This window comes from Cervus elaphus, chromosome 8 (assembly GCF_910594005.1).
Source record: "Cervus elaphus chromosome 8, mCerEla1.1, whole genome shotgun sequence".
NCBI classification, from domain to species: Eukaryota; Metazoa; Chordata; class Mammalia; order Artiodactyla; family Cervidae; genus Cervus; species Cervus elaphus.
Genome location: NC_057822.1, coordinates 39,761,818 through 39,789,618, shown reverse-complemented (window position 1 = coordinate 39,789,618; position 27,801 = coordinate 39,761,818). Strand labels below are relative to the sequence as shown.

General features: G+C 39.0%; 3 protein-coding genes and 3 non-coding genes across 8 annotated transcripts in view; 4 read left to right on the top strand and 2 right to left on the bottom strand.

Annotated features, from left to right (window-relative positions):
* The window catches only part of NDUFS1 (NADH:ubiquinone oxidoreductase core subunit S1), a 32,108-nt gene extending 12,560 nt beyond the window's left edge, over positions 1-19,548 (bottom strand). The window contains exons 1-13 of one of the 3 annotated variants that reach the window (XM_043910284.1): positions 19,393-19,548; positions 16,802-16,866; positions 16,032-16,123; positions 13,809-13,916; positions 13,062-13,138; positions 12,342-12,423; positions 12,120-12,250; positions 11,493-11,678; positions 8,998-9,132; positions 8,214-8,328; positions 6,377-6,522; positions 5,894-6,022; positions 2,229-2,358 (exon numbers count right to left, since the gene is read on the bottom strand). In XM_043910284.1, the coding sequence (XP_043766219.1) occupies positions 2,229-2,358; positions 5,894-6,022; positions 6,377-6,522; positions 8,214-8,328; positions 8,998-9,132; positions 11,493-11,678; positions 12,120-12,250; positions 12,342-12,423; positions 13,062-13,138; positions 13,809-13,916; positions 16,032-16,123; positions 16,802-16,862 (1,392 nt within the window). In that variant the 5' untranslated portion in view covers positions 16,863-16,866; positions 19,393-19,548. Of the gene's footprint in view, positions 1-2,228; positions 2,359-5,893; positions 6,023-6,376; positions 6,523-8,213; positions 8,329-8,997; positions 9,133-11,492; positions 11,679-12,119; positions 12,251-12,341; positions 12,424-13,061; positions 13,139-13,808; positions 13,917-16,031; positions 16,124-16,801; positions 16,867-17,675; positions 17,697-19,392 lie in introns of those variants that run through there. The other 2 variants (XM_043910285.1, XM_043910286.1) reach the window with 2 other exon arrangements.
* Positions 7,988-8,060, top strand: TRNAG-CCC. Its single transcript has one exon. It is a non-coding gene; the product is annotated as a tRNA-Gly (tRNA).
* A 125-nt stretch (positions 19,549-19,673) lies between the features above and the next one.
* On the top strand, positions 19,674-22,937 carry EEF1B2 (eukaryotic translation elongation factor 1 beta 2). Its single transcript, XM_043910287.1, has 6 exons — positions 19,674-20,137; positions 20,573-20,695; positions 21,667-21,793; positions 22,057-22,123; positions 22,525-22,650; positions 22,738-22,937. The coding sequence occupies exons 1-6, from the start codon at positions 20,058-20,060 to the stop codon at positions 22,890-22,892; spliced, it is 678 nt and encodes a 225-aa protein (XP_043766222.1). The 5' UTR covers positions 19,674-20,057; the 3' UTR covers positions 22,893-22,937.
* Positions 21,912-21,990, top strand: LOC122699001. The gene has a single exon (XR_006342495.1). It is a non-coding gene; the product is annotated as a small nucleolar RNA SNORD51 (small nucleolar RNA).
* Positions 22,252-22,385, top strand: LOC122699002. Its single transcript, XR_006342496.1, has one exon. It is a non-coding gene; the product is annotated as a small nucleolar RNA SNORA41 (small nucleolar RNA).
* A 3,447-nt stretch (positions 22,938-26,384) lies between the features above and the next one.
* Positions 26,385-26,889, bottom strand: LOC122698763 (ATPase inhibitor, mitochondrial-like). Its single transcript, XM_043910283.1, has one exon. The coding sequence runs from the start codon at positions 26,852-26,854 to the stop codon at positions 26,525-26,527; it is 330 nt and encodes a 109-aa protein (XP_043766218.1). The 5' UTR covers positions 26,855-26,889; the 3' UTR covers positions 26,385-26,524.
* Between the last annotated feature and the right edge of the window lie 912 nt (positions 26,890-27,801).

The window sequence follows — 27,801 nt, the reverse complement described above, 5'->3', positions numbered from 1 at the left end:
GGCTCCTGCCCTGATTAGATCCCTGGACAGCGGCACAAGATGGCAAACTGCCTACCTTCAGAATCACTGCTATGTGAGAAACAGGAACCTTTTTTATATTTTTTTAAACAATCACTAGCCCGCACACCACACACAAGCACACATACAACTCCTAAAATAAAGAGAATCTTGAATATTCAAACTGAAGGAGGCAGCATATCCCATTTAAAAAAAAAAGGGTAGGGAAGCACCATCATTAAGATATATTCTAGTGAAGTCACTAAATTTCAAAGATAAAAAAGCCGTATGAAATATCAACAAAAATGTATCTAGACAACAACAACAGGACAGGGTTGAAAAAGAATAATACCTCAAATCAGGCTTCTCCACAATAATAAAAGGCAGTGTCTAGACTTCCCTGGGGGTCCAGGGGCTAAGACTCTGTTGTCCCAATGCAGGGGGCCAGGGCTCAATCCCTGGTTGGGGAACTAGATCCCACATGCCACAACCAAGAGTTCGAATGCCACACTAAAAGATCATGCATGCTGCAAAGACCCAGCACAGCCAAATAAATACACTAATTTAAGGAGGGGGGGGCGCATATCTATAAAGTTCAGAGGGAAAAACAGAAATATAGCCCAAGATCTTTACATTCTGCCAAGGCTCTCGTCAGGAATAAAATAAACATTTTCAAGCAAGAAAGAACTCAAGAAATGGTGTACGTACATTTCTTGGAAAAAAAAAAGAAACAAGAAGCCTAAAAGCTCTATACTTCAGGTGGCAAATAAAAAAAATTAAATAAGGAATTTAGTAATGAAAAAGGTCGTGTAAAAAGACCAGTGAAATTTCTTTAAGGAATAATAACTCTTGCTGTAAAGAAAGACTTCACTGAAGTTTAAAATTGAATTCTTTCAGTTTCACATCATTTTCTTTTCCGATAACTTCAAGTAAAATTAAACTCTGGTTAAAAAAAAAAAAGCAGAGTCCCAGAGAATAGCAATGAGAGATAAGAAAGTCTTCCTAAGTGATCAATGCAAAGAAATAGAGGAAAACAATAGAATGGGAAAGACTAGAGACCTCTTTAAGCAAATTAGATACCAAGGGAACATTTCATGCAAAGATGGGCACAATAAAGGACAGAAATGGTATGAACCTAACAGAAGCAGAAGGTATTTATAAGAGGTGGCAAGAACACATAGAACTATACTAAAAAGATCCTAGTGGCCCAAATAACCACAATGGTGTGATCACTCACCTAGAGCCAGACACTCTGGGGTGTGAAGTCAAGTAGGCTTTAGGAAGCATCACTACAAAAAAAGCTAGTGGAGGTGATGGAATTCCAGCTGAGCTATTTCAAATCCTAAAAGATGATGCTGTGAAAGTGCTGCATATAATATGCCAGTAAATTTGGAAAACTCAGCAGTGTCCACAGGACTGGAAAAGGTCAGTTTTCATTCAAATCCCCCAAAAATGCAATGCCAAAGAATATTCAAACTACTGCACAACTGCACTCATCTCACACGCTAGAAAAGTAATGCTCAAATTCTCCAAGCCAGGCTTCAATAGTATGTGAACTGTGAACTTCCAGATGTTCAAGCTGGATTTAGAAAAGGCAGAGAACCATGGATCAAATTGCCAACATCCACTCGATCTTCAAAAAAGCAAGAGAGTTCCAGGAAAACATCTACTTCTGCATTATTGACTATGCCAAAACCTTTGACTGTGTGGATCATGACAAACTGGAAAATTCTTAAAGAGACAGGAATATCACACCACCTGACCTACCTCCTGAGAAATCTGTACGCAGGTCAGGAAGCAACAGTTAGAACTAGACATGGAACAACAGACTGGTTCCAAATTGGGAAAGGAGTACGTTAAGGTTGCATCTCGTCACCTTGTTTATTTAACTTATAGCCTGCATGCTGCAGTCCATGGGGTCGCGGAGTCGAACACGACTGAGCAACTGAACTGAACTGAAATAAACACATGGAGTGTGATTTCATGTTTTCGCTTACCTGTCCATCCATCTCTCTCTATATAAACAGAGAGATGACCATAGGACGTTTCATCAACACTTGTTCGTAGTGAGATTTTGATTATGTCTTCTTTCTTATGTATTCTTTTCCATATTGCTATACATATATTTTTAACAGCAATCTCATAGTTATCACGAAAATAATAAATTAAAAAAAAACCTTAAAAATCATATACATATAACTTAAAATCTTATATATGTAACTTAAGAGCACCTGGCTGAATGGATGGCTACCCGAAGCAATGTCTTGAAGAATTTTGGGAGAATCTCCCAGATGGTCATATCTGTAAGTGAGATCCACTGGGCTGCCTATAAGGGCCACTTTTAAGTCATTATGAAGCCAGCTGAAACAAAAACAACAAGGTTTTTAGCGCTAAATCACTAAGTCGGTACAGGTATTGGTCTCATCAACGCTAAGTGCTACATCTATTTAAATTAAAAAATATTAAAAAGTATTAAAGTTTCCCCAAACATTTAACTTTTAACAGATATTACTGTGTACTTTTCAAAATAAAGTGTTGTAAAAATACAGGTATACCTGTGTTTGGTCACAGACCACAACAATAAAGCAAATATCTCAATAAGGCAAGTCACACAAGCTTTTGCTTTCCCAGGGCATATACAAGTTATGTCTATATTGTCTATACTACACTGTAGCTTATTAAGTATATAAAAGTATTATGTCAAAAAAACAATATATACACCTTAATTAAAAAATACTTTATTGCTAATAAATGCTAACCATCATATGAATGTTTAGCGAGTGGAAATCTTTTTGCTGGTCGAGACGCTTGCCTCAATGTTGAAGGCTGCTGAATAATCAGGGTGGTGGTTTACTTAAGACTAGGGTGGCTGTGGCAATTTCTTAAATAAGACAACAGTGAAGTTTACTATATCAATTAACTCTTCCTTTCATAAGCAATTTTTCTGTAGCAAGCAGTGTTGTTTGATGGCATTTTATCCACAGTAGAAATTCTTTAAAAATTGGGAGTCAATCCTCTCAAATCCAGCTGCTGCTCTATCAACTTAAGTGTATGTCACGTTCTAAATCCACTGATGTTATTTCTACAATTTCTTTATAGAATCTTCACCAGGAGTAGATCCTACATCAAGAAACAACTTTCTTTTTGCTTATCCTTAAGAAGGAACTCCTCATCCATTAAAGTTTTATCATGAGATCACAGCAATTTAGTCACATCTTCAGACTTTACTTATAATAACTCTAGCTCTCTATTTCCACAACATTTGCAGTTACTTCAACTGTAGCCTCTCAAAAGTCATCCAGAAGGGTTGGAATCAACTTCTTCCAAACTCCTTTTTAACACTGATATCTTGACCTTTTCCCAAGACTCAATGTTCTTAATGGCATCTAGCATAGTGAACCCTTTCCAGAACGTTTTCAATTTACTTTGCCCAAATCCATCAGCAGAATTCTATATATGGCAGCTACAGCCTTCTGAATAAGGATTTCTTAAATAATAAGACTTGAAAATTGAATTACTCCTTAATCCACGAGCTGCAGAATGGATGCTGTGTTAGCAGGCACAAAACAAGAGTAATCTCATTGTATATCTTCATCAGAGTTTTTGGGTGATCAGGTACAATTACCAATTAGTAGTATCTTGAATCTTTTTTTCCTGAGCAGTAGGTCTCAACAATGGGCTTAAAACAGTCAGTAAACCATAATGCAAACAGATGCGCTGTCAACGAGGCTTTGTTGTTCCATTTATCAAGCACAAGCAAAACAGGTTTAGCAAAATTCTCAAGAGCCCTTGGATTTTCAGAATGGTAAGTTGAGCACTGGCTTCAACTTAAAGTAACCAGGAGCATTAACCCCTAACATAGCCTATCCTTTGAAGCTCTGAAGCCAGGCACTGATTTCTCCTCTCTAGCTATAAAACTTCTAGGTGGCACATTTTTCCAATAAAAGGCAGTTTTGTCTACACTGAAAATCTTGTTCAGTGCAGCCATCTTCATTATCTTAGCTAGACCTCTGGGTAACTCACTGCAGTTTCTACATTTAGCACTTGCTGCTTCACCTTATATCTTTATGTTATGGAGACAGCTTCCTGCCCTAAATCTCATGAACCAACCTCTGCTAGTTTTAACTTCTGTAGCTTCTTCACCTTTAGAAACGAAGAGTTAGGGCCTTGCTCTGGATTAGGCTTTGAGGGAATGTCATGGCTGGTCTGATCGTCAATCCAGACCACTCAAACTTTATCCACATTAGTAATAAGGTTGTTTTGCTTTCTTATCATTCATGCGCACTTTAGAGTAGCACTTTAATAAATCTCCTCTGCATTCACGACAGGATTGTTTGGCACAAGAGGTCTGTTTTTTGGTCTATCTCTGCTTTCAGTATACCTCCTTCAATAAGTTTAATCATTTCTAGCTTTTGATTTAAAGTGACTTCCTTTCACTTGAACACTTACAAGCCACTGTAGGTTATTAATTGACCTACTTTACACACTGTTGTGTCTCAGGGAATAAGGAGACCCAAGGAGAGGGAGAGATATGGAGGACTGGTCAGTTGGCAGAGTGATCAAAACACACCAACATCTACTGATTAAATTCAACATGTTATATGGATATGGTATATGGTGCCCCAAAACAAAGAGTAACAGCAAAGCTCACTGATCAAAGATCACCATAATAAAATGTAGTAAAAATAAAAAAGTTTGAAATATTGTGAGAGTTATCAAAATATGACACAGAGACACAAAGAGAGAAAATGCTGATGGAAAATAGCACTGAAAGACTTACTCGACCAACAGCTGCCATAAACTTTAAATTTGCAAAAAAACAGACTATATCTGCAAAGTACAATAAAGCAAAGTATAACAAAATAAGCTAAGTCTGCACACATCAAGGAAAGTCAATGAATTAACTTGCTGTGTTAGAATGCTAACTCTAAGCTAGCTATAAACAAAGACTTTATTTTAGAATAAGTGATATTTTTATTTTGCTATGTCTACACAGCAGAGTTCTAATTATCTGTTGAAATCATTTAAATAAAAGTTCATAAAAAACAAACTACATCATTCATATTTATTGTCTACTGACAAGGAAGTATGGATCCAGCTTCTCCAAAAATAGTAATAAATGTAGTGACCATATATTCTGGTTTGTCAGAGACAGTAGGGGTTTTTACCTGTCACCCTGGAATAATAACTCCCCTTTCTACTCTCAACATTGTCCCAGTTTAGACAATCAACTATACGGCTGAGCTATTACAAGTCTCTAAGATATAAAAAGATAGAGGCATTCTACAAAATAACTGGCCTGTAGTCTTCAAAAAAAAAAGTCAAAAAAGGAGACTGAAGAGTCACGACACTAACTGCAACATGTAACTCCAGACTGGGTCCTAGGCAGAAAAAAGTTATTATAAAAGAAACTATGGAAACAACTCAGTGAAATTTGAGCACAAATAAATAATAATACTGTATCAATACTAAGTTCTTGATTAAATAAAGAATCAAATTCTTAAATGGAGAATATGCTTGTCCTTAGGAAACACACACAGACGTGTTTAGTCTGGGATTAAAAGGGGATCATGTATACAACCTACTTTCAAATGATTATGTTCACACAAATATATAGATGGAGAGAAAAGAAAAAAATATAAACATTAGCACTGATTAATCTGGGTGAACACTACACAAACATAGGTATGCAAAAAACTTTTCAAGTTCCTTATTTCAAACTAAGAAGATAAAAAAATGATCAGCAGGGAAGAAGTGGAGAATGGAGCTGTTAGAAACTGCCCTTCAATTATCTTTTGGAATCTCACTCCTACTATTAGCAATCAGCTAAGATAGTCGTTTTTCAAACATAAATTATCATGTAAATGTTTTTAAAACCCAGAATATTATTACTAACCTCTTTCGAATTCTAGCATTAAATAGTGGTGCCTCAAAACGTGGATTTGTACCAACTAGAAGGACAACATCTGCCTCCTCCACACCAGCGATTGTAGTATTAAGAAGATAATTGGAACGTAGATCTGTGCTAGAAACAAAAAATATAAAATCCAAGTTTACCTTAAAATTAATAAACACTGACAATCCATGAAATACTCTGTCATTAAATACATGGCTCACTGCCCGACAAAAAAATTTTTGAAGTATTCTTAAACTGCATCAAAGGTTCAAATACTTTATTAATAATTATATTTTCTAATAGCTCCTGGTTCAACTTTGGTCTGTATGTGAAAATAAACCAGTAGGCATGTTGGAGTATCCAAGTTGTCACTTCAAAGTCACTGATGCCACAGATGTGTTGGTTTAAACACAACCTATAAACAGAAGGAAAAAAAGAAAGAAAGAAAACAAAACATCTAGATCCTAGCCTCAAATTTCTCACCCAGCTCCTATGGTGGGGAAGACCTCTTCAGTGCACAGGGTGTCAGAATCCACTCTGTTAAGTAAATCTTTGAGAGCTATGAGGGCTTCAGCGTCCACCAAGCCACCTGCAATCGCTGCCACATCATTGCCTTGAAAACTCTGCAACTAGAAATGGATGAAAAGGCTATCACCAAGAAACCTTCGTTCAGAAAAAGACCACAATGACTCATTCAGAAAACAAAACAATAACGTCATTTTCAAGTAAAATAAAAGCAACAAACTTCTGACAAAAAAGCTTTTACACCAATTATTAGTCTGAAAGTGAGAAGCAGAAAGTGCATGTGGGGTCAAGGTTAACAACAACGGCTTGTTATAAAGTTGTTTGTTTTAAATTAGGATCAAAAGGCCTCGAAATGAGGTCAGGAAGATGAAGACTTCGGAGTTATATAGTTAAATACAATCTTCTGAAGCATCTGTCATTCCTTCAAGCCCTTTATGCATCTTGCTCTGGCAAGCTTGTTCATGGCTCATCTACTAAAGAGACCATCAAAAGCATTCTTCATTTCTGGTAGTGTTTTCGATCCCTAGCATTTGTCTTTTGTTTTTTCTTAGAATTTCCATCTTTCTGCTAACATTGTTCATCTATTTTCGTATGTGGTCTTCTCTTTCCATATGGTCTTTAACATTTTAGTCATAGTTTAAAAAATACCTGGTCTGATACATCCAATATTCTTGCCACAGATGACTCTGGGTCTAACGCTTGTTCAGCCTCTGCAAGCTGTGCTTTTACCTGTTAGCATGCCCTGAAAGTCACTGCTGAAAGATGGATGTGATGTTCTGGGTGAAAGGGACGGAGGTGACAGGTGGTTAGTGAGCGTGGTGGTGAGGGTGAGTGGGCAGGGGAAGTATTTCCAGTCCTATGATTAGGTTTTAGTCTCTCAGTGAGCCTGTGCCAGGGGACAGTGAACTTTCATGGTTTCTCTCATCCCCTCCCCGACATGGTACAGGTTTCCAAGAGGTGGCTGAGGTTAGGTACTTCACTTCTCTCAGGCAGGTGGCAGCAGCAGCTTCCTAGGTGGTTCAGTGGTAAAGAGTCTGCCTGCCAATCTGGGAGACTCAGGTTATGACCCTGGGTCAGGAAGACCCTCTGGAGAAGGAAACGGCAACCCACTCCAGCATTACTGCCTGGAAAATCCTGCAGACAGAGGAGCCTGGGTGGCGGGGGCGGGGGGGGGGGGGGGGGGGGGGGGGGAGTCGTGGTCTAGAGTCCACGGGGTTGCATTTGCAAAGAGTCAGATATGACTTAGCAACTAAACAAAGAAGTCATCTGTCATCTTACCTAGGTAATATGGTAGCCCTGGTAGGCGTCCCTCCAATGCGCGCTCTCATATATCATCTTCTGCATGACTACCCAAAGCAGCACACAATAATTGCCTGATTATGCATCTTCTCCTACTAAATGATTGTGGAAGTAGGAACCATGTGATAGTGATCTTTATATCCCTACATCTAGCATGACATTAGATGGCTCTCAATAAATGCTTGTTAAATGGAAGGTAATCCTGGTAAGAGGAAAGAAGTGAAGAGAAACATAACCCCTCTTCCTTAGAAAGATGTTCCCCGTGGGACTTCCCTGGTGGTCCAGTGGCTAAGACTCTGTGCTCCCAATGCAGGGGACCTGGGTTCAATCCCTGGTCAGGGAACTAGATCCCACACGCCACAACTAAAGAGCCCACACGCTGCAACGATGACAGAAGATCCTGTTGCCAGAACTAAGACCTGGTACAGCCAAAAAAAAAAAAAAAGATGTGTCTTGGAAACCACAAATACAGTTATTCTATATTTCAATTTTTTACCATTCCAGCTACACGAGAGAGTGCATCCTCCCAGGTGGTATGTGTTAAAAGTCCCTTTTCATTTCTGACCATCGGTTCGGTAAGTCTTTGACGTTTTAGCCCATCATAGGCAAATCTAGATAACAGAAATTACACCATTTGTGGAATCTTTCTAAAAAGACAACTATAATTTTAAAATTTAAAATCTAAAAGAAATGTTATTTAAATACAGTGTTGGTTAAAGGTCAAATAGAACAATAAATACATGGATACAAATAATAATTCCAGATTTCTTTGGAGATGAATTAATATTTTACAAACATTATCTGAAACTAAAATGCCACCTAAAACGTTTGAGTTCTTATCATTTATTTTCAACTACCCAAAGAAACTTAAAATTACAATATGTTTGGTAGCTGAGAAAGCCAAATCATTTATAAAACCTGAGTATCTCTAGACATTTCCTCAAAATTTTGTTATGCAAACTCAAACTTACATTTAGCTTCTATTCTCCAATGAAAAAGAGACAAACTGAAATACATTAAGTATCTTAATTTACTTCAATTTCTCTGGGAGAAAAAAAGATATTTCTCTATATGAAAACCAGTAAATATGGAAGCCAGCAGTATACCTAGGATTATTATTAATGTCAGTTTTGTCCAATTCGCTATATAGCCTAACAATCCAGATTTCAATAGTCTATAAACAGTAATTTGCAAATATGAAAGACTGTTCCTTAAAATGAAAATTATAAAATTTCCTTTAAATCAACTGCAAAAATTAAAGGAAAAAACATAGCACATACCTGGTTTTATCAGAGATCCATTCTTCATTGATGTCCTCATGCATCCGTGGCAAAATCCTCATTACCTCTCCAGTTCTTGTGCTGACCACAATATTACTTCCAACTGCATCCATTACATCAATGGACTCTGTCTTTCTAAGAAGAAAACCACATATATTTACTAGTTGATTTTGATAATAAATGGACAAAGTTTCTGTTACCTGGTTTACCAAAATCAAAAAACTTACATATGCTTTCCTTTCCTTACATACACACACACACACACACACACACACACACACACACTCATATTTGAGCAGACCTTAACACAAAAATGAAGCTTTAAAACTGTTATCTAAAACAGAAACCAGTTGTAAAGGCTGTAAATAGCCAAACTGTGAAAACGTGACTATCAAAATAAATAAAGTTTTGGGTATGGCTGATTAAGGAGCTTGACAAATCCTCCCTCCAAAAGCAAAAATAAAGCTAGACAAAACTGACAAAAGTAACCAACTCAACTCTCTGGAGAGCTAACAAAAGCATAAAACATCATGTGAAGGTTTTATGTTTAGAGAAACTGCTGAACTTCCAGAAAGAATGGTGGAAACCAGTGGTGTTCTGGCTTGGGACTATTCTTATTGCCCTTCTCACCACCTTGAACTGGAGGTTCTGGTAGGATGGGGTAAGCTATAAAGACTGGGGATTTTTTCTTGCAGACAAAGACTCACTAGATTTGGAGAAATGGGAAAAGTTGTCTGTGGAAGTGATATCTTGGAGGTCACTGAGCTGAGGAAAGTCAAGGACCTACTAGCATGAGGCTGCAGTCACAGTTAGGGTAAGCATTCCCAGCTAAGGGAATGTGCAGCTGAGACCAGAGACAGCCCAGGCTATTCACACTCTCCTGGACAATGCAGAGGCCCAAAAGGCCGAGTGTGAACTACAAGCTGGGCAGACCTGAAAACAGCCCGAACTCTGAATATGCTTCTCTATCCACACACAAGGGCAACCCACGTGGCTCAGTGGTAAAAGAATCTGCCTGCAATGCAGGAGATGCAGGTTCAATTCCTGGGTCAGAGAGTTCCCATGGAGAAAGAAATGGCAAACCACTCTTGCCCATATTCTTGCCTGAGAAATTCCATGGACAGAGGAGCCTGGCAGGCTACAGTCTATGGGGTCCCTAAAGAGTCAGACACAACTTAGCAACTAAACAGGAACAACAATCCACACACAGATCCACTGGCAGAGGATGGAAGCTTTACTGGCTCAAAGAATTTGAGCATGATCATTATCTGGCTACTAAGCTATACAGACAGAGAAGCAACTCTTAAGAAGCCCTGCTTAAAAATAAAAACAAGAATATTAAAATGTTCAATGAAAGAAGGAAAATCATGTTTAAAGATGAAAGGGAAGAACTTCCCTGGTGGTGCAGTGGGTTGAGACTCTGAGCTCCCAATGCAGGGGACCTGGGTTCAATCCCTGGTCAGGGAACTAGATGTCACATGCCGCAACTAAAGATCCTGCATGCCACAATTGAGACCTGGCACAGCCAAATAAATAAATAAAAATAACTATTAAAAAAAAAAGATTAAAGGGAAATATGAAACCATGAATCAACAAATGAAGAGTCCCAGTGAGGATACACAAATTAAAAAAACAAAAACAAAAACAGAAATTCTGGAGTTGGAAAGTATAACTGTAATAAAAAGCTGACTATAGTGGCTGAATAGAAGATTTGGGATGGCAAAAGAATGAACTTGATGATATATCAACAGAATCCATCCAATCTGAAGAACAAAGAGAAAAAAAGATTCAAGAAAAATGAATAGTGTCTCAGAGACCTATAGCACTTTAAGTGTACCATCATATGTATCATGGAGAGGAGAAAAAACTTTCTATTTAAACTTTTCAGTTATGTACTGTCTCCTCCCTGCCCAAACCCCATAAAGCTTTTTTTATACATAAACACGGTTCAAAGAGAGGAATTTTAAGATGCTCCCATATACTATGGTAGGAGTTTAAAATTAGAGGGCAATTTAATGTGTTTCTAGAACCTGAAAAGTATTTAAATTTATTTCAATGATCTATTTAATTTCTTAGTTTAATCAGAAGAATCAGAGATAGAATCAGAGAAAATATAAATATATTTATCATAGAGTTGTAATTACACAGAAATAGAAATAAACTAAAGGTCTAATAAGAACTGATTAAATAAAGTATGATATGTATACATGGTTGAAAATTTAATATATAATGAGAGGAAACTATAAATTTTTAAAAATCAACACAATCTTACTCTTTGGAAGAAGTAAATAATTTTGTGATTAAGTACTCTGGAATTAATTTCCAAGGAAACAACAACTGACTTGCACAGGTTCATCCTATCTATCTAAAAAGGGTTTTACTTTAAGCAAACAAAAACTTAGCAGACCGAAACAATTAGAACTCAGGAAGAAAATGAATCTTACATTTTTCTGAACAGTACTGAAGTAAAGGACAAAAAATACAATGATGAATACCTTGTTTCCCAAGGCCGAGCGGTAAAGGCATAGGGCTTAGAGGTCAGCGCACCTACAGGGCAGATGTCAATGATGTTGCCAGACAGTTCAGACATGAACATCTTTTCGACGTACGTGCCAACTTGCATGTCGTTCCCTCTGCCTGTAGTCCCCAAGTCATCCACTCCCGCAATCTCACTCGCAAACCTACGGGATGAAAATGCACCAAACAACTGGTCAAACCCGCAAAATTACCTCCTTTCTTATCGCAAAGATAATGATTTTCAACACACTAAGAAGGTTTGTTTTCAATGGTAAGTGCAGTCCCTAAATAAAAATCAATAATAAATGCTGGCATTTGAGGTGTAACACTCATACAGGAAACTCTACAAATCATGTGTGCAGCTCGTTATCACAAAGTTAATGCTTGCAGATTCTCATTTTTAAATCCAACTGAAGTTGCTATTAACTAAAATTGAAAACGTATTCACTCTATTGGCTTATGTAAAAAACAAGGAATACAGCATCCCTCTTTTCCACCAAATAAAAATTGCTATCCTTTCCAGTGTTGTTATTCCACCAAGTTTTGTGAATATTAGAGCTAAGAATACAAATGATATTCCAGGAGAGAGACAGAAAAATAATTACCTGATGCAGCGAGTACACTGTATACATCTAGTCATAATGGTTTTTACCAATGGCCCAATGTTCTTGTCCTCCACAGCACGTTTCCCCTCTAAAAACCGGCTCCTATCACTTCCAAACATCATGGACTGGTCCTTAAGTAGATTACAAAAGAGTTAACCTAATTTTGCTAACAAAATTAAAACTTGAGACAACCAAAAGAATTAAGAAATTAAGACTACACACCTGCAGATCACATTCACCTCCCTGGTCACAAATAGGACAGTCCAGTGGGTGATTTGCTAGTAAGAACTCCATCACACCCTCTCTGTACAGAAAATTGTAATATACAAACTTGAGTAAATTGCTGACATTCAAAATGGTTTACACATAGGCTATGTAAATAACCGTGACAGATGTATGTTCTCATATAGTTAGTATGGATTTTATATTTACTATTGGAAACACCACTGTTAACTATCATAAAAGTAATATTAAATACGTAATTTAAAAAATGTTTATGAATCTGGAATAAAATATCATTACAGAACCTAGAAAATTATGAGTTTTAACACAGAATTATCAAAAGTTGCTGAATGGGCCTCAGAAAACTCAGGCATTAATTCAGAAAAACATGAATGCAAAGCAAAAACACACATAATCAGTGCCAGTACAGTACAATATCACTGCCATAATCTCAGTTCAATGAGCCCCAGACTCACAGCCATCACAAGCTGAGCAAGGTTCTAAACAAGGGTTTTTAATGCTGATTCCACTACAGACGCAAAAACATAAAACACCTGACTTCACCTCCTCTATGTGTACTTACTTCCATCTGCTGCTAAAAGCCTAGCACAACTTCTTCAGAGTCTGATACTGAATTTCTCATCTAGGGGAAGGTCTACATATTGAAATGTGCAATCTTCTGCCAAGAAGAGTCACTATGCTGAGTTAACAGTAAAGTACCTGGCTTTCTTAGTTTTCTCAGAGTTTGTCAGGATATTCCAACCTTTCATTACTGGCATGGCACAAGCAGCTACAACCTGGAATTTCAATGAAGAAATCTCTAAGTATTTGTAATTATACAAATTTTATTTGTAATTATAAGTAATCCAATATATAAAAATATTAAATCAGATATTTGAAAACAAGCAAAGAACAGAGTATTTTTGAAGACTGAGTTTTTTAGTTTTCATATTTATGATAGTCGGGCACTTTACATTTCTCTTAAAAATAAGACATCATCTTAATTTTATTATAATAATAGGATTTTTTAATAAGAGGCTCTGAAACAGAACATCAAATAACTATTTTGATGAGCAGGCACTACTGAACTAAAATTGCATAAGCCAAAACAGTTAAATTGAAAGTGAACCTTCTCACTTCAACCCTTTTCTCTAGTGAAAAATGGCAGAGCATAAGCACTTCCAATGTTGTGTCTCATACAGTCATTTGGAAATACTGACTGCTCTAAGAAGGTCCCTTTAATTTCTAAACATTACAATTATATAGGACTTGCACTTATAAAGTACTTTCTTCAATGTGTTTCCAGTTGTGGAATGAAGAGAATCAGTCACACAGAAAAATTTATAGATAGAAGTAAACAGGACCAGACTCTTGGTTACAACAATATTAATTCTAAATAAAGCTTGCTGCATAATTTAAAGTTTTCTACCTTCTATAGCATGGTGTGTAATTTTAGGTATTAAGTACCTTAGGAGCTTTCTCAATTTCAACAAGGCACATCCTGCAGTTTCCAGCAACAGACAACCTTTCGTGATAACAGAATCGAGGAATCTGCATGCCAACCTTCTCACAAGCCTAGAAGAGAAAGTAAAAAATATCTGCACTAGAATAACCTGAACTCATCCGTGTCTTGTCTGAAACACAGGAAAAAGAAAACAAACAAAAATCAAATAACAAAAAACAGGCCCTCCACTACTTATCTAATCACTCCTGCCTCCAAACATCTGCATCTTCATCCTACCTTCATCCTCAAAGAGATTTTCCTCCTTTTCTTTGTTCTTGACTCCAACCTCTGTCTGCTCTGAAGATACCTCTTTAAAGATCCTCACCAAGCCTAAAAACTGGATAAAGCGTCCTCAGACTGTGCTTGACTACTCACTTCTCCTCTGAACCATTCTCTACAAAGATTCCTCCTTCAAACTCTGTCCCAGTGGTTTCATGTCCCTGGATTTCCTCATTGATCAGCTCTCCTCCTTTAGATTAGACTTCATTTCACACCATCTAGGTGACTATAATCTGGTTCTATCTTTGGCCCCATATATCCTGCCCAGGACTCCCCACTGTTGGCTAAGGGCTCTTCTCAGTTCCCATTTGCCTAGTGAGGGGGATTAGTTCAGCTCTGTCAATTATCCCTGCTCCCTCTCTGAGTCTATAAATGCACTTAAATTTCGAGAGTTAGTTATTCTATCCTTAGCCCTCACTCTAAAGCAATCTCATCAATTTTCAGTATTTTTAACAACTTGGTAAAAATGCACCAAGTCTTCCTGTGTGCTAGATGCAGTGGGTCAACTGTCCCCACCTTCACACTAGCTCATTTTACATCCTGATTACATTCGAACCTTCATCTGCAATCCTGACAGTCCTCCACTTCTTTTGATGTAGGTAGGCATTTACATGTGCATGTTCTTTAGACAGTTAAAATTCAATCTATTTCTGTCTCCTACTTCTCCAGAGGATCTTCCCCACCCAGGGACCGTACCTGGGTTTCCCGCATTGCAGGCAGATTCTTTACCATCTGAGCCACAGGCAAGCCCTGTCCCCTCCTATATATCCCCAAATAAGATAACAAAGCCAGAAATCACAAAAACTCCTCTGCTCTTCATCATTCCAAAATGCCTGTCTATCTACATCTCACTCTCTCATGAATATACCATTTGGTTTCCATTTCCATTGCCACTATTTTGGGCCTTCTTATTTCCTGCTCCACTAATGCAAGATATACTCTATCCTTGTCTCATTCTAATCTTAATCGCCAAACTACCATCCTCTACAGTCAATGTCATACTGCTTAGTAGACATGAAAACTGTTGATGGGCCAAACTACAAGCTCTTTAACATTGCATTGACTATCTTTAATGACTAGACCTTCTCCAACACCACAGTTTTAATTTCCTGTTATCTCCTCTTCTACACATACCTTGTTTCACCAGTACTAAATGACTTGAAGTTTCCTTGTCCACACATAAATACCTATTCATCCTTTAAAAACTTCTCAGGGATCACCTGAGATATTTCTGACATCTCTTCTATCACCTCCTATTCATGCCAAAATACTCTCCACTGTACGCTGAACATATTTTTGTTATATATTTATTGTTTATATTTCTATGCCTGACAGTGCAAAAGTTACTGCTAAAATGAATAAAGAGCATTTAGCTCTGCAATAATTTACAATGGAATAAAGCACTACTTCTCCATGACCAATTTTGTTAGTTCTGGAAGAAACTGGAGAAATTAAGTGTTTAGGGCACAAATTCAAGAACCTACTACCCTCCATTTATCTGCTTTGTGGGACACATTCCTAGAAATATTGTTAAAAATAGGAAAGTTACGTAAATGTGCATCAAGCAGGCTCACAACAAAGATTACCTTTCTCCCAGACTTACTCATATTAACTGGTAATTTATTTCACATAACTTAAAGTTTCTAAATGGGAATTTATTTGTAAGGCAGAAGTGAAACAAAAGAACTGCCAAAGTTCATTAAGAAAGTCAGAAACAGAAAAGCTCATTCTGATATGCCAAGATTTCAAATCAAAGTTATCTTCATATAATTTTACTATCTACAGTACTTTAATGAGCATTTGTCAAGGAATCTTGAAAATTTTAGAAGTAAACAGTATCAAGAAATAAATGGTTTTTTTAAAAACCAGATTATGCACAGAAATAAAGAATTAAAATTAATGCCTACTTGAAGGACGGTAGTTCCTGGTTCCACCATGACAGACTGACCATCAACAAATACTTCAATCAAGTTGCTTGCTGCTGTGGCAGTTGTTCGAACTGATCATCCAAAAAATTGAGGTGAAGATGAAATTAACAGAGTTCAAGTTATTAGAGCAGAGGGTAATGGATTAAATAATTAACCTACAGGTCTAAATTTTTTCCTCATTTTATCCTATTCCCTTCTATTTCTCTAGAAGCAAATTTTTAAAATACTGAATCAGAGGAAAGCTTTTCCAATCCTTAATACCAAATGGAATATAGTTGTCTATTTTTAACAGCAGTTTAGGCTGTAACTTTTTTGGCCCTGCTCTGTGGCATGTGTACAATCTTAGTTCCCTACCAGGGATTGAACCACGCCTCCTGCCACTGTTAGCATAGTCTCGTAACCATGGGACTGCCAGGAAGTCCCAGTTATAACTTTATGCCACTGAATACATGTTCCTGGGAAGATCACTTCTCAAAAGCAGAACAACTGCTTTTTCCATTCTGGCACTGATGGGCAATTTCTACTACTTTCCATTTCTATGAACTGTTTAAAGCTATATTATTCTATTCAACTATTCTATTTTTAATAAAAACTATTATAATAAAAATAAACCACTGACTCAACATTGTTTCTATTTTTATTTAAAATCTATTATGGATTTAGGGTCTTTCAAGAAACATTCCATAAGCCTATGAATTTACAAAGATAGACAGTTTAGGGCCCACAAATGCAATTTTAGAAATACTCACCACATCCTTTAGAAGACTTGGAAAGGCCTACTAAGGCCTTTCTTACAGGTATCCTTAACATACTGCTAAAAATAAAACAAAGAAGAGCTATGTTATGATTAAAAAAAAAATCCCAATAACAAACTTTTCAGTAATATTTTATGGTTTTAAAGCACTTCATATATATATTTTATTCCATCGAACACTTCACAAGTCCTGATATTGTTTCTCAAATTATAGAGATATTACTCCATCTCAGATAAAGTAACTGACTTTTACATCATCAAGAAGTTAAGGAAGAGCTGCGAGTATATAAATATGAGCCTTCTAATTCTATACAAAAGGCAGTTTTGTTGTTTTTAATTATAAACAAATGGTCAAACTTAAATACAATTATGTAGTAAAATAAATTCCAAGAATTAGCTTATCATTACTTGCTATATAAAATAAAGCCTACCTTTCTGCCTTCATTTCCTGCTAATACGCATTCCAAAATTCTATGTTCTGAGCAGTTATCTACTAAATGCTCCTGAGATATTCTGAGCCTAAGATATTCACAAGCCTAAGCTTGAAAAACTCTGGAGTGCCATTTTCTGTGTCAAGTAGTAAACTTATCTTTCAGATTTGCAATTATTTGTTTATGTGCTTGTTCTACCCCTCCACTGTATTATGAACTTCTTGAATCTTTCTATGCCTACCCCCAAGGCTCACGCACAGTAAGCTCTAAAAGAGTGGTTCTCTACACAACTTTGTTTCCCAGGAACATTTACCAAAGTCCAGAGAAGTTGTCTGTGGTCATGATGAGGGGAAACCTACTGGCATCTAATGGGTAGAGGTCAGGGTGCTATTAAAGATCCTACAATACTCAGGACAATCTCCCATAATATAGAATTACCTAAAGTGCTGCAGCTGAGAAGCCCTCTCTGCAGGATTTGCTGAATTACCGAAATAAATGAAAGTGGGTTACATACCTTAACACCAATTAAAGGTGTACATAAGCAAACACTGAAAAGTTATTTGATCTTTTAGAGTTTCCTGTCCATTCACTTGGTCATATGGACAAAACATTGCTGAATCAGAACAGGACAGATTCAAAATCAACAATCAATATTTCATACAACAGTGTAAAAATTTTTAATTACTATTTTGTTCATGTCCAATACAATATGAAACTGGTGCCTACTTTAGCTAGGAAATCCACAAGGACTATTTGTATTGACCACTCAGCATCAAATGGGAGACTGCATAACCCCAACATAAGAAATACAGATTTGCAAAACTTTGATAAGTGCTTTACACTTATTTGGCTACCTTGCAGGAACAGAAAAAATCAAATATAAGATGGGAAAGTGCTAATGATGAATCATTTCTAAAAGTAGACTGGACACGTTTTGGAACAGGGGTTAACACCACTCCACATTCACCATGTATCCTGCATTCATCCACTTCTCTCCCTCACTATTCCAAGCCACCATCATCTCTTGCTTGGACTGTTAGAACAGCCCCCTAAAAGGTCTCCTGGCTTCCACTCTGCTGCCACTGCCTCTTCATCTTCCCAGGGGCCAAGGCCTCCGACAGAAATGCTCTTTCCTCAGATCTTTCTGGGCCCTCCTCATCCTTCAAATTTCTGCCTTAAAAGGCATTTCTCAGGGAGATTTTCTTAGACCAGTCTAAAACTAAAACTATCGTAACTACTCCCCAGTCATGTCACCCATTTAATTCTTCCTTGCGGACTCACTTCTAGTTTATAATAGACATCGAATAACTATTTGCTAACTGAGTTCTATCTCTAACATCTGGCCATCACTTCCACTTTCTTGGCATTAAAGAGTGTAGGTGCTCTGGCAGCCTTGTAACCCCGTGCTTAAAGATGCACATACACACACACACACAAAGATGCATATACAATTCAGTGGGGGGGGGGGGGGGGGGGAGACTTTCAGTAAAAAACCAACTTGATGTTTATTCATCAGAAACAGTTCATGTTACATCTTCTATATGCTCAGAAACAGAAGTATCTGATCCACGCTTTTATAGTACATGTACATGCATTAGATCCCCCAAATTTAAACAAGGTAGCTTTGTCATTTGCAGTGCAACCTTTGGGCCAACTGTTTAAATGTCCCTTTTTTCCCCACCAGTGAAAATGGTAAGTGCTACCCAATGCAGCCCTTGCACAAAAGCAAAACACGAAACAAGAGGCATGCACAGTTGCTAAGGCAACAGCGGCCAAAGATGCCCTGAACCAGGAATATGTTAATTTGGGGGAAAAGGCTCAGTCTTTAGGCCTAAGTCACTGACACAGGTCCTCTCCAGGAAGGGGACTGTCTTGATTCCCCTGCAAAGGGAAGGTCACCCACAAGGTGCACTCGGGTCAGCGTTCCCCAGGGCCTCCAGGTTTCCTCCTACTCTCTGCTCCATCAGACCAGAGATCTTGCCTAACAGCCCTCACCTGCCGGCTCTCGGGGGTTCCCGAGGAGGCGGGGTGGAACGCGGCGCAAAGTCAAGGACAAGAGGAGAATGAGTGGGCTGAGACAAAGGAAACAGTCTCGTCAATAAACAAACGGCGGGGGCTGGGGCACCTCAGCCTTTTCACCCAAACACGACCTCACCTTCTCCCTGGAGCCGCCGAGGCTACCCTGCAGAATTGTCTGCAATACACCGACCCCTTCAGAGGCCGGGCTGCTTATTCAGTATGGCGGTCTCGGGTATCTCCGCCAGCCGGGCCTGGAAGAACGGAAAGCCGGGAGGGACTAGAAACCGCAGTTCGACAATTTCCGGCTGATAGAGTTCGGCAACTTCCGTCGCCTTAACAGAGGGCGGGGCAGAGGGCGTAGCACCCGGGAGGAGGCCGGGGTGGAGTTGGGGGTGACGGGGGCCGGCTCGGACCCGCAGTTCCGCCGGAAGTGGCCTGTCGGCTGAGGCCGAGCGTTTTCGGCCATCTCCGGCACCCCCAGAGGGCGGGTCCTAGAGTCTTCGAAAACCTTGGAGGTAGCAATTTAAGAAATACCGGTTTTATTAATTGATTTCCAAGCGCAAAGAAAGGCCAACGGATAAATTGTGGGCCATTAATTCAGAGCCTTTGCTTTTTACTTTGAAGAATCTTAACGTACTTTGACCTTTAACCTGCGGCCGGGGGCCTCGGAGAGAAACGCCTCCGTTTCTATATAAGGGATTTCCGGCCTTTTGCGGCCCTTTTTTCCTCTTTGCGCTGGGCACTCACCGGTTGCGCGCCTCTTTTTCTTGACTGCCTCCCAGTTCTAGATTAGCCGTTGCCATGGGTTTTGGAGACTTGAAAAGCCCCGCTGGCCTCCAGGTGCTCAACGACTACTTGGCGGACAAGAGTTACATAGAGGGGTGAGCGCATTGGCCCGGGTCGGGCAGGGCCGGGTTGGTGGGGCCACGTGGCGCCGCCTCGGCTGCGGCTCGAGGAAGGGAAACCCGGTCCGAGGGGGTTGCGAGGGAACAAGGGTTAAAATGTGCTTTTTCCGCATGCTTAACTCCACCAGGTTTGTCCACGTCTTTGCTCAGTTAAACAGATGTAAGCCTGTAGCTCCATGTTAGCAATTGCAATTTCTGAAGAGGTCTACTGAGTGGCAAACATGTCTCAGGGTATCGCGAAGAACCAAATAAATGATCTCTGATCCTAAGAAGCTTGTTTCTTACAAACGACAAAGCAGCTTAGGTGCCCCGGTGACGAAAGGGCGAGTTGGTAGCGTTTGTCATTCATTTGCTGGTGTTTGTATCTCTCCTTATAAAAGTGTGTGTAATTAACGTTTGTATCATCGGCAGGTATGTGCCATCACAAGCAGATGTGGCAGTATTTGAAGCCGTCTCCGGCCCACCACCTGCCGACTTGTGTCATGCCCTCCGTTGGTATAATCACATCAAATCTTATGAGAAGGAAAAGGCCAGGTAAAATTATTTTTGTGTTTGCTTGAAAAATAGAATGCTTTCAGAGCTTAAACTCGGGGTTTTCACGTGACAAGTTAGGGTTCAGGATGTTTTAGTTTTGTTGGGATATTTCTCCATGACTTGAGAAGGGCTAAGAGACCAAAATCCTCCCGTTTTTTCACGTAGCAGGTAGAACGTGACCATATTGAAGAAAAATATTGGTCAATCTAGGAAATATAAAGTTTTATTCAAGCCACACCGAGGATTATAACCTCTGAAAAACTCCAAAACCTGACAACTGTTCCCTCCACATAAGTAAGACAAGGCCGTACATTAATTAATGTATTATTTAATGACAGTTTATATAATCTAGATCTACAGGTGCAAAGCAGGTCATGGTTCATCATGATCCAAGATTAAGAAGAAATATTTCTTTAAGAGGGTTGGTTAATGCACATACACAGTGCAGCCTAGAGGGGAGGGAGGTGGTTCAAATTAAGAAAAATTTTATTTTCAATTTTTATTTTGTCTTGCCATGAAATATGAATTTTACTTGATCAAAAACAGCAATTCAGCTTTTCCCCATACTGCCCTGCCAATGTGCCTGATTTTGACCTGGGGGGGCCCACCTCTGGGATGAGCAAGTCCTTCTCCAATCTTCTAAAACTGCTAACAAAATAGAAGTTCGGGGAGGTAAACTCCAGTTCACTAAGAATGGAACTGAGCATACTTAATGAAATCTCAAATAGAAATACTCATTCTGAAAGTATATTATTGTCCATATTGAATATAATGTTTCACATGGTACTGATTTTTGTTGGGTGAGCAGCTAAACATATGTATATAAAACTATTTACCAGGGAGGGTTGAAGGGTAAATTCTTAGTACAAAAGAGATTCTTTAATTGTAAAGAAAACAAGTTCCTCTCATGTGTTATATGAAAGGGGACATCATGCTGACCTAGTAATAGTTGATTAATTTTTTTTTCCAAGCCTGCCAGGAGTGAAGAAAGCTTTGGGCAAGTATGGCCCTGCTAATGTGGAAGACACCACAGAAAGTGGAGCTACAGATAGTAAAGATGATGATGACATTGATCTCTTTGGATCTGATGATGAGGAGGTATGGCATAAATTGACTTATGTGTGTATCATTGTGCTTAAGCGCAGGCTCTGTAGCCAAAATCCCTGGGTTTTAACCCTGGCTTCACTTAAAATTGCCTGCCTTTTAAAATTTCTGACTGGCTACATGATGAATAAAATCAAATCACCATCTTTCGGCTGAGCTCGTGATGGATTTGCTTTTATCTGACAAAGCCAGTCTTTGTTACAACCCACCAGCTTTAAACTGTATTTGTGAAATACATGAAATTTTTTCCTTTACAGGAAAGTGAAGAAGCCAAGAGGCTAAGAGAAGAACGCCTTGCCCAGTATGAGTCAAAGAAAGCCAAAAGTGGGTCATTTTATAATTTATGTCTAATTGACTTAATAGATTTCATAATGTGAATAATCTTTTTTAAAAAACTAACCTCCAAAGTAATTTCCTTTCCTCCCCATTTTGTTGAAGTAGAGCTTCAAAACTTCCACAGCTACTGGTCTGCAGCTGTTCTTAAAGGTAGCAGCTGTGGCATTCCACTGTGGGAAAGAAACTGTCACACAACCCAACACCTCTTTCTCAGCACAACAGAAAGTGGGCATGTGTGTGACAAACACAAGGTGTGTGTTCTGTACTTTTGTGTGGCTAAGGAGATGATCCATCTAGAAACACATTTAAAATTTGTGAAGTGACTTGGAGTAGGACAAAAGGAATGTCTGAACAATGCTGTTTCCTGTACACTTTTTAAATTTTTTTAGAACCAGCGCTTATCGCCAAGTCTTCCATCTTATTAGACGTGAAACCTTGGGATGATGAGACCGATATGGCAAAACTAGAGGAGTGTGTCAGAAGCATTCAAGCAGACGGCTTGGTCTGGGGCTCTTGTGAGTTTAGTCTTCTCTTTTGGACACTGGCATCTGCATAGTTTCCAACTGTGTCAATTCTAAGATTTTTTTCGATCTTCTTTTCAGCTAAACTAGTTCCAGTTGGGTATGGCATTAAAAAACTTCAAATACAGTGTGTAGTTGAAGACGACAAAGTTGGGACAGACATGCTGGAGGAGCAGATCACTGCTTTCGATGAGTATGTACAGTCTATGGATGTGGCTGCGTTCAACAAGATCTAACATCTATCATGGATCAGTGCCCTTAAATAAAAGTTTGAAAGACAACCCTTGGCTCTTGATTTCTAAATAAGTGGTACTTATATTCCATTTTTGAGGGAAGAAATTCAGTGGCTAGATAATTCATAATAATGTAAATTTAGGTCAGCATTGTTGTTCAACATTTAGCCAAAAAAGAAGGGCTGTGGCTACGCATAGATGTAAGGTAGATTTTATAAAACAAAAGTGGACTAAGGACGACGTCCCTACCTGTTAGTGACGTCCTTTGTAAGTGGTGCTGCAGCTTTTACTGCAGTATTTCAAGTGTTCATATTATTGGAGAGGTACACTTGATTGAGAATTTGTAGTAAGAGTTTTGTTTTTTTCTTTGACCACATCACTTGGCTTTTGGGACTTTTATTACCTGGGTCCAAGGCAGTTAATTGCCAAGAGTTGATTTTAGGTTAATTTGGCTCATATATAATGGCTCAGTTACAAAGTTACCTGATATCTGAGCTGACTCCTCAATGAGAATATTCAGAATATCTTGAATCATAAGAAATGAGTGAAAAACAGGTAAAGTGCTTATGGCAATACCAGGCATGTGGCAAATAATATTTGGTTGGATAGTTAAACATTTGGAGTTAAAGGAATTAAAGGCCAAGACTAACTCATTTTGTAGTTCGTGATGATGGCTGACAGTAGTTTGTTGTAACATAACCTCTTCAAGGTAGGGTCCACTTGTGACTAAAATCCCAATTAAAAGTCCCAACTTAAAAAGTCCCAACTAAAAATGTTACGTGTTACATGAGTTAGGATGTGTGATTTACTAAAGGATACCTACCTAACCCAGAGCTTGGTTTCCCAGTGGTGCTAGTGGTAAAGAACCCACCTGCTAATGCAAGAGACATGGGTTCAGTCCCTGGGTTGGGAAGATCCCCTAGAGATCTAGGGGATCTGCAGCCCACTCCAGTATGGTTACCTGGACAATCCTATGGACAGAGTAGCCTGGTGGACAACAGTCCATGGGGGTCACAAAAGAGACGCAACACAAAGTGACAGCTTGTAGGCAGCCTGGAGGAGGGGAGGACTCCCAGAAGTTGTCATGAATTGCAACCTTTATCAAGGCAACATTGCAAATTTTAAGTGATACCTTCTGTACTGTTCAGGGAGAACTTCCGCTGAGCCTGTATAGTAGTGTGTGCGGGGAGGGAGGCCTAAAGATTATTCAAGAGATGGGAGTACCAGACCACCTTACCTGCCTCCTGAGAAATCTTTATGCAGGTCAAGAAGCAACAGAACTGGACATGGAACAACAGACTGGTTCCAAATTGGGAAAGGAGTCAAGGCTGTATATTGTCTTACGTGTAGAGTACATCATGTGAAATACCATCCTGGAATCAAGATTGCCAGGAGAAATAAACTCAGATATGCAGATGACACCATCCTGATGGCAGAAAGCAAACTAAAGAGCCTCTTACTGAGAGTGAAAGAGGAGAGTGAAAACGCTGGCTTAAAACTCAACGTTGAAAAAACAAAGATCATGGCCGTGAAAAAACAAAGATCATGGCCTCCAGTCCCATTGCTCCATGGCAAATAGATGGAGAAACAAGGTTAACAGTGATAGACTATTTTCTTGGGCTCCAAAGTCACTGCAGATGGCGACTGCAGCAAACCAGACAGCAGATTAAAAAGAGATATTACTGACAAAAGTCTGTCCAGTCAAAGGTATGGTTTTTCCAGTAATCATGTATGGATGTGAGAGTTGGATCATAAAAGCTAAGCACCAAAGAATTGATGCTTTTGAACTGTGGTGTTGGAGAAAACTCTTGAGAGTCCTTTGGACTGCAAGGAGATCAAACCAGTCAATCCTCAAGGAAATGAGTCCTGAATATTCACCAGGAAGACTGATGGTGAAGCTGAAACTCCAATATTTTGTTCACCTGATGCAAAAAACACTCCTTGGAAAAGACCCTGATGCTGGGAAGGCAGAAGCAAGAGAAGGGGATGACAAGAGGATGAGATGGTTGGATGGCATCACCGCCTCCACAGACGTGAGTTAGGGAGTAAGGTTAAGTGAGGTTCAGTGAGGAGGGTTAGAGTAAGCTCCGGGAGTTGGTGATGGACAGGGAAGCCTGGCGTGCTGCAGTCCATGGGGTCACAGAGAGTTGGACACGACTGAGCAACTGAACTGAACTGTGTAGTAGTGTTTGGTAGGGAGGCCTAGCGATGGGTGATTGATCCCTAGGCTGTGGTTCATGAGTCTAGCTTGGGTGAGGAAGTGGGACATCCTACCTGAATTTCTAAGTCTTAAGTCTGTCGGGGTGAGGGATCTTCAAAACTGAGGTGGTGCTACAGTTGAATGAAAGTACTGAGAGGAGGGTGGTACTGTAGTCAGATGATAGTTCAGGATTGGAAACAGCTGCATGTTAACTGTTTGCGGTATACTGAACATTTGAGTATACATTATATATATATTTTTAATGTTTTTTACCTATTTGTGGCCAGTCTTAGTTGCAAGAGGGGACAACGTGATGAGACGGATGGCATCACTGACTCAATGGACATGAGTTTGAGCAAACTCTGGGAGATGGTGAAGGACAGGGAAGCCTGGTGTGCTGCAGCCCATGGGGTCACAACGACTTGGACACAACTGAGCAACTGAACAAGAAGTCTTGGATGTGCATGTGGGATCTAGTTCCTTGACCGGGAATGAAACTCGGGACCCCTGCATTGAAAGTGTGAAATCTTAACCAGTGACCACCAAGGAAGTTCCTTGAGTATGTATTTTTTGCAGTAGTAGTTTTCAGAAAAGTAGAACTTGGGAATTGTAGATGTCCCAAAAGGTTCATTTTGTAGTCTGTAGGCCAAAGATGACAACAGACCCAGTCTAAAATCTCTGGAGATGCTTTCAGGTTGTCACGATTATGAGAGCCAGCAGAGGGCAGCACTTGACTTTGTGGCGAACAGAGGAGCCTGGGGATTCTGGAAATGATACGGAAAAGCAGAGATGTAGTAGCCTAGTGAGTAGCCAAAAATAATTCACAGTCACTGACTTGAGTACCAGATAGCTTGAGTACCAAGTAGCCTGACCAAAATGTTAAGTATGAAAAGTCATTAATTAAAAAAAAAGAAAAGTCATTAATTTAAAACTAATGATTAAAAATGTTTTTAAGGGGCTCCCCTGGAGTCCAGTGGTTAAGGCACAGTGCTTTCCTTGTAGGGGGCATGGATTCCTGATCTGAACTAAGATGCCGCAGACCACGCTGCCAAAATATAGGAAAAACAATGGTTAAAAGTAAGTAAGAGTTTAAAACTTCAGTCAATTCAAACCACAGCTGTCTGTTAAGTCTTAAAATAATGAAGCATATGACTTTAAGATCTTGACTCCATGGCCTTGAATGAAAAATTAATGGTATCTTTTAATGTCATTTAAAAAGATAACACATTAATATCATTCAAAATTCTAGAGTTTATACAGTGAAGTCTTCCCTGTTCCCCAGGTCTTCCATTCACTTTCTTTTTTTTTTTTTTTTTCAGTAACAACAATTTATTATAATTTGCTGGAAGCACACAAGTTGACTTTGGTTAAACCAGAACTATGTCTACATAGAAGTGGGCAATAATAGGTAGCCATTCTATGGAGAACTTTGCACTTAGTCATCATCCTCACTCTGTTTTAGTTTCTTGATCGACTGCTTATGCCGCTCAATTTCTTTCTGCAGGCGCTCTGTCTCCTTTGCATGATGAGAGATCTCATTTTCATGGTGTTTCTTCAAGGTGGCCAGCTGTTCTTTAGCACGAGCTCGGAAGTATCGTTCCTCTTCGGCCTGCTCTCTTTTTCCGAAGGCCCCACCGGCGTCCCGGATCGCTCCTGCACTGGACCTAACATTATCTCCCTGTTCCGAGCCAAAGCCTCGGCCTTGCATTGCCCAGACGCTCCAGACGGCCTGCCGGGTACGCGCGGCCAACGCCGTGGCTGCCATTGCTGTCAGTGAAGCACCCCTCCAGTGACCTCTTCCATTCACTTTCATAAAAGCAACGAAGGTCAGCAGTTTCTTAGGTCTTTCCAGAGCTAGTCTAAGCATATATAAAGACTAATTATAGCATAGGATGTAAATTTCTGCATCTTAAGTTTTGTGCATAGAAATAGACTTGGATATCTTCTATTCTGTAATGGTACATAAAAGACTTTCTCATTTTTTAACAGTTATATGATCCATTTTCTCATATCTTATTTAGTCTGGTTGTTGGATCTTTAGTTTGCTTTCAGTTTTTTGCTATTATGAGCAGTGCTCACATATTCACGTGAGCCAGTATACTGAATTTTTTTTTGAACCAGTATGCTCAGAAGGCATAGGTATACATAGAGAAAGAGATTTTTTTTCTGTTTCTTGCCTTGGAATAAGAACCCCATGTTTTTTGATATGCTCCCTAAGTGATTACCTGACGCTGAAACCTTATTTTTTCATATTCATCCATCTAGTATAAGAACTGGGCACAGAGTGGGAATTCAAAACTGATTCATTCAGTGTCCTATGTTAGATGTTATAAAATTACAAAAGGAGTAAGAAAATAGCCAAAGGGAGGTGGTTCAAACATCCTTAAAATCATTAAGTTATTTTGTGATTAAACAAGTACAGTCATCCTTCAGTATCCAAGGGTGGATTGGTTCCAGGAACCACCCCCAAACCTCAGGTACCAAAATCCTAAGATGTTCAAATTTCTCATATAAAATGGTGTAGTATTTGCATATAACCTACTAGCATCCTCCTGTATTAAATCATCTTGACTATTTATAATACCTAATACAATGTAAATGCTATGTAAATAGTTGCCCACACGTGACAAATTGAAGTTTTGCTTTTTTCAACTTTCTGGATTTTTTTCTTTTTTCAGATATTTTTGATTTGTGGTTGGTTGAATCTGCAGA

Excerpts from the sequence above, each read along its gene's own strand:
- EEF1B2 (XM_043910287.1), top strand. The coding sequence starts at position 20,058 with ATGGGTTTTGGAGACTTGAAAAGCCCCGCTGGCCTCCAGGTGCTCAAC. Across the intron at positions 21,794-22,056 it reads TTGGATCTGATGATGAGGAG|GAAAGTGAAGAAGCCAAGAG; the intron begins GTATGGCATAAA and ends TTTCCTTTACAG. Across the intron at positions 22,124-22,524 it reads TGAGTCAAAGAAAGCCAAAA|AACCAGCGCTTATCGCCAAG; the intron begins GTGGGTCATTTT and ends AAATTTTTTTAG.
- LOC122698763 (XM_043910283.1), bottom strand. The coding sequence starts at position 26,854 with ATGGCAGCCACGGCGTTGGCCGCGCGTACCCGGCAGGCCGTCTGGAGC.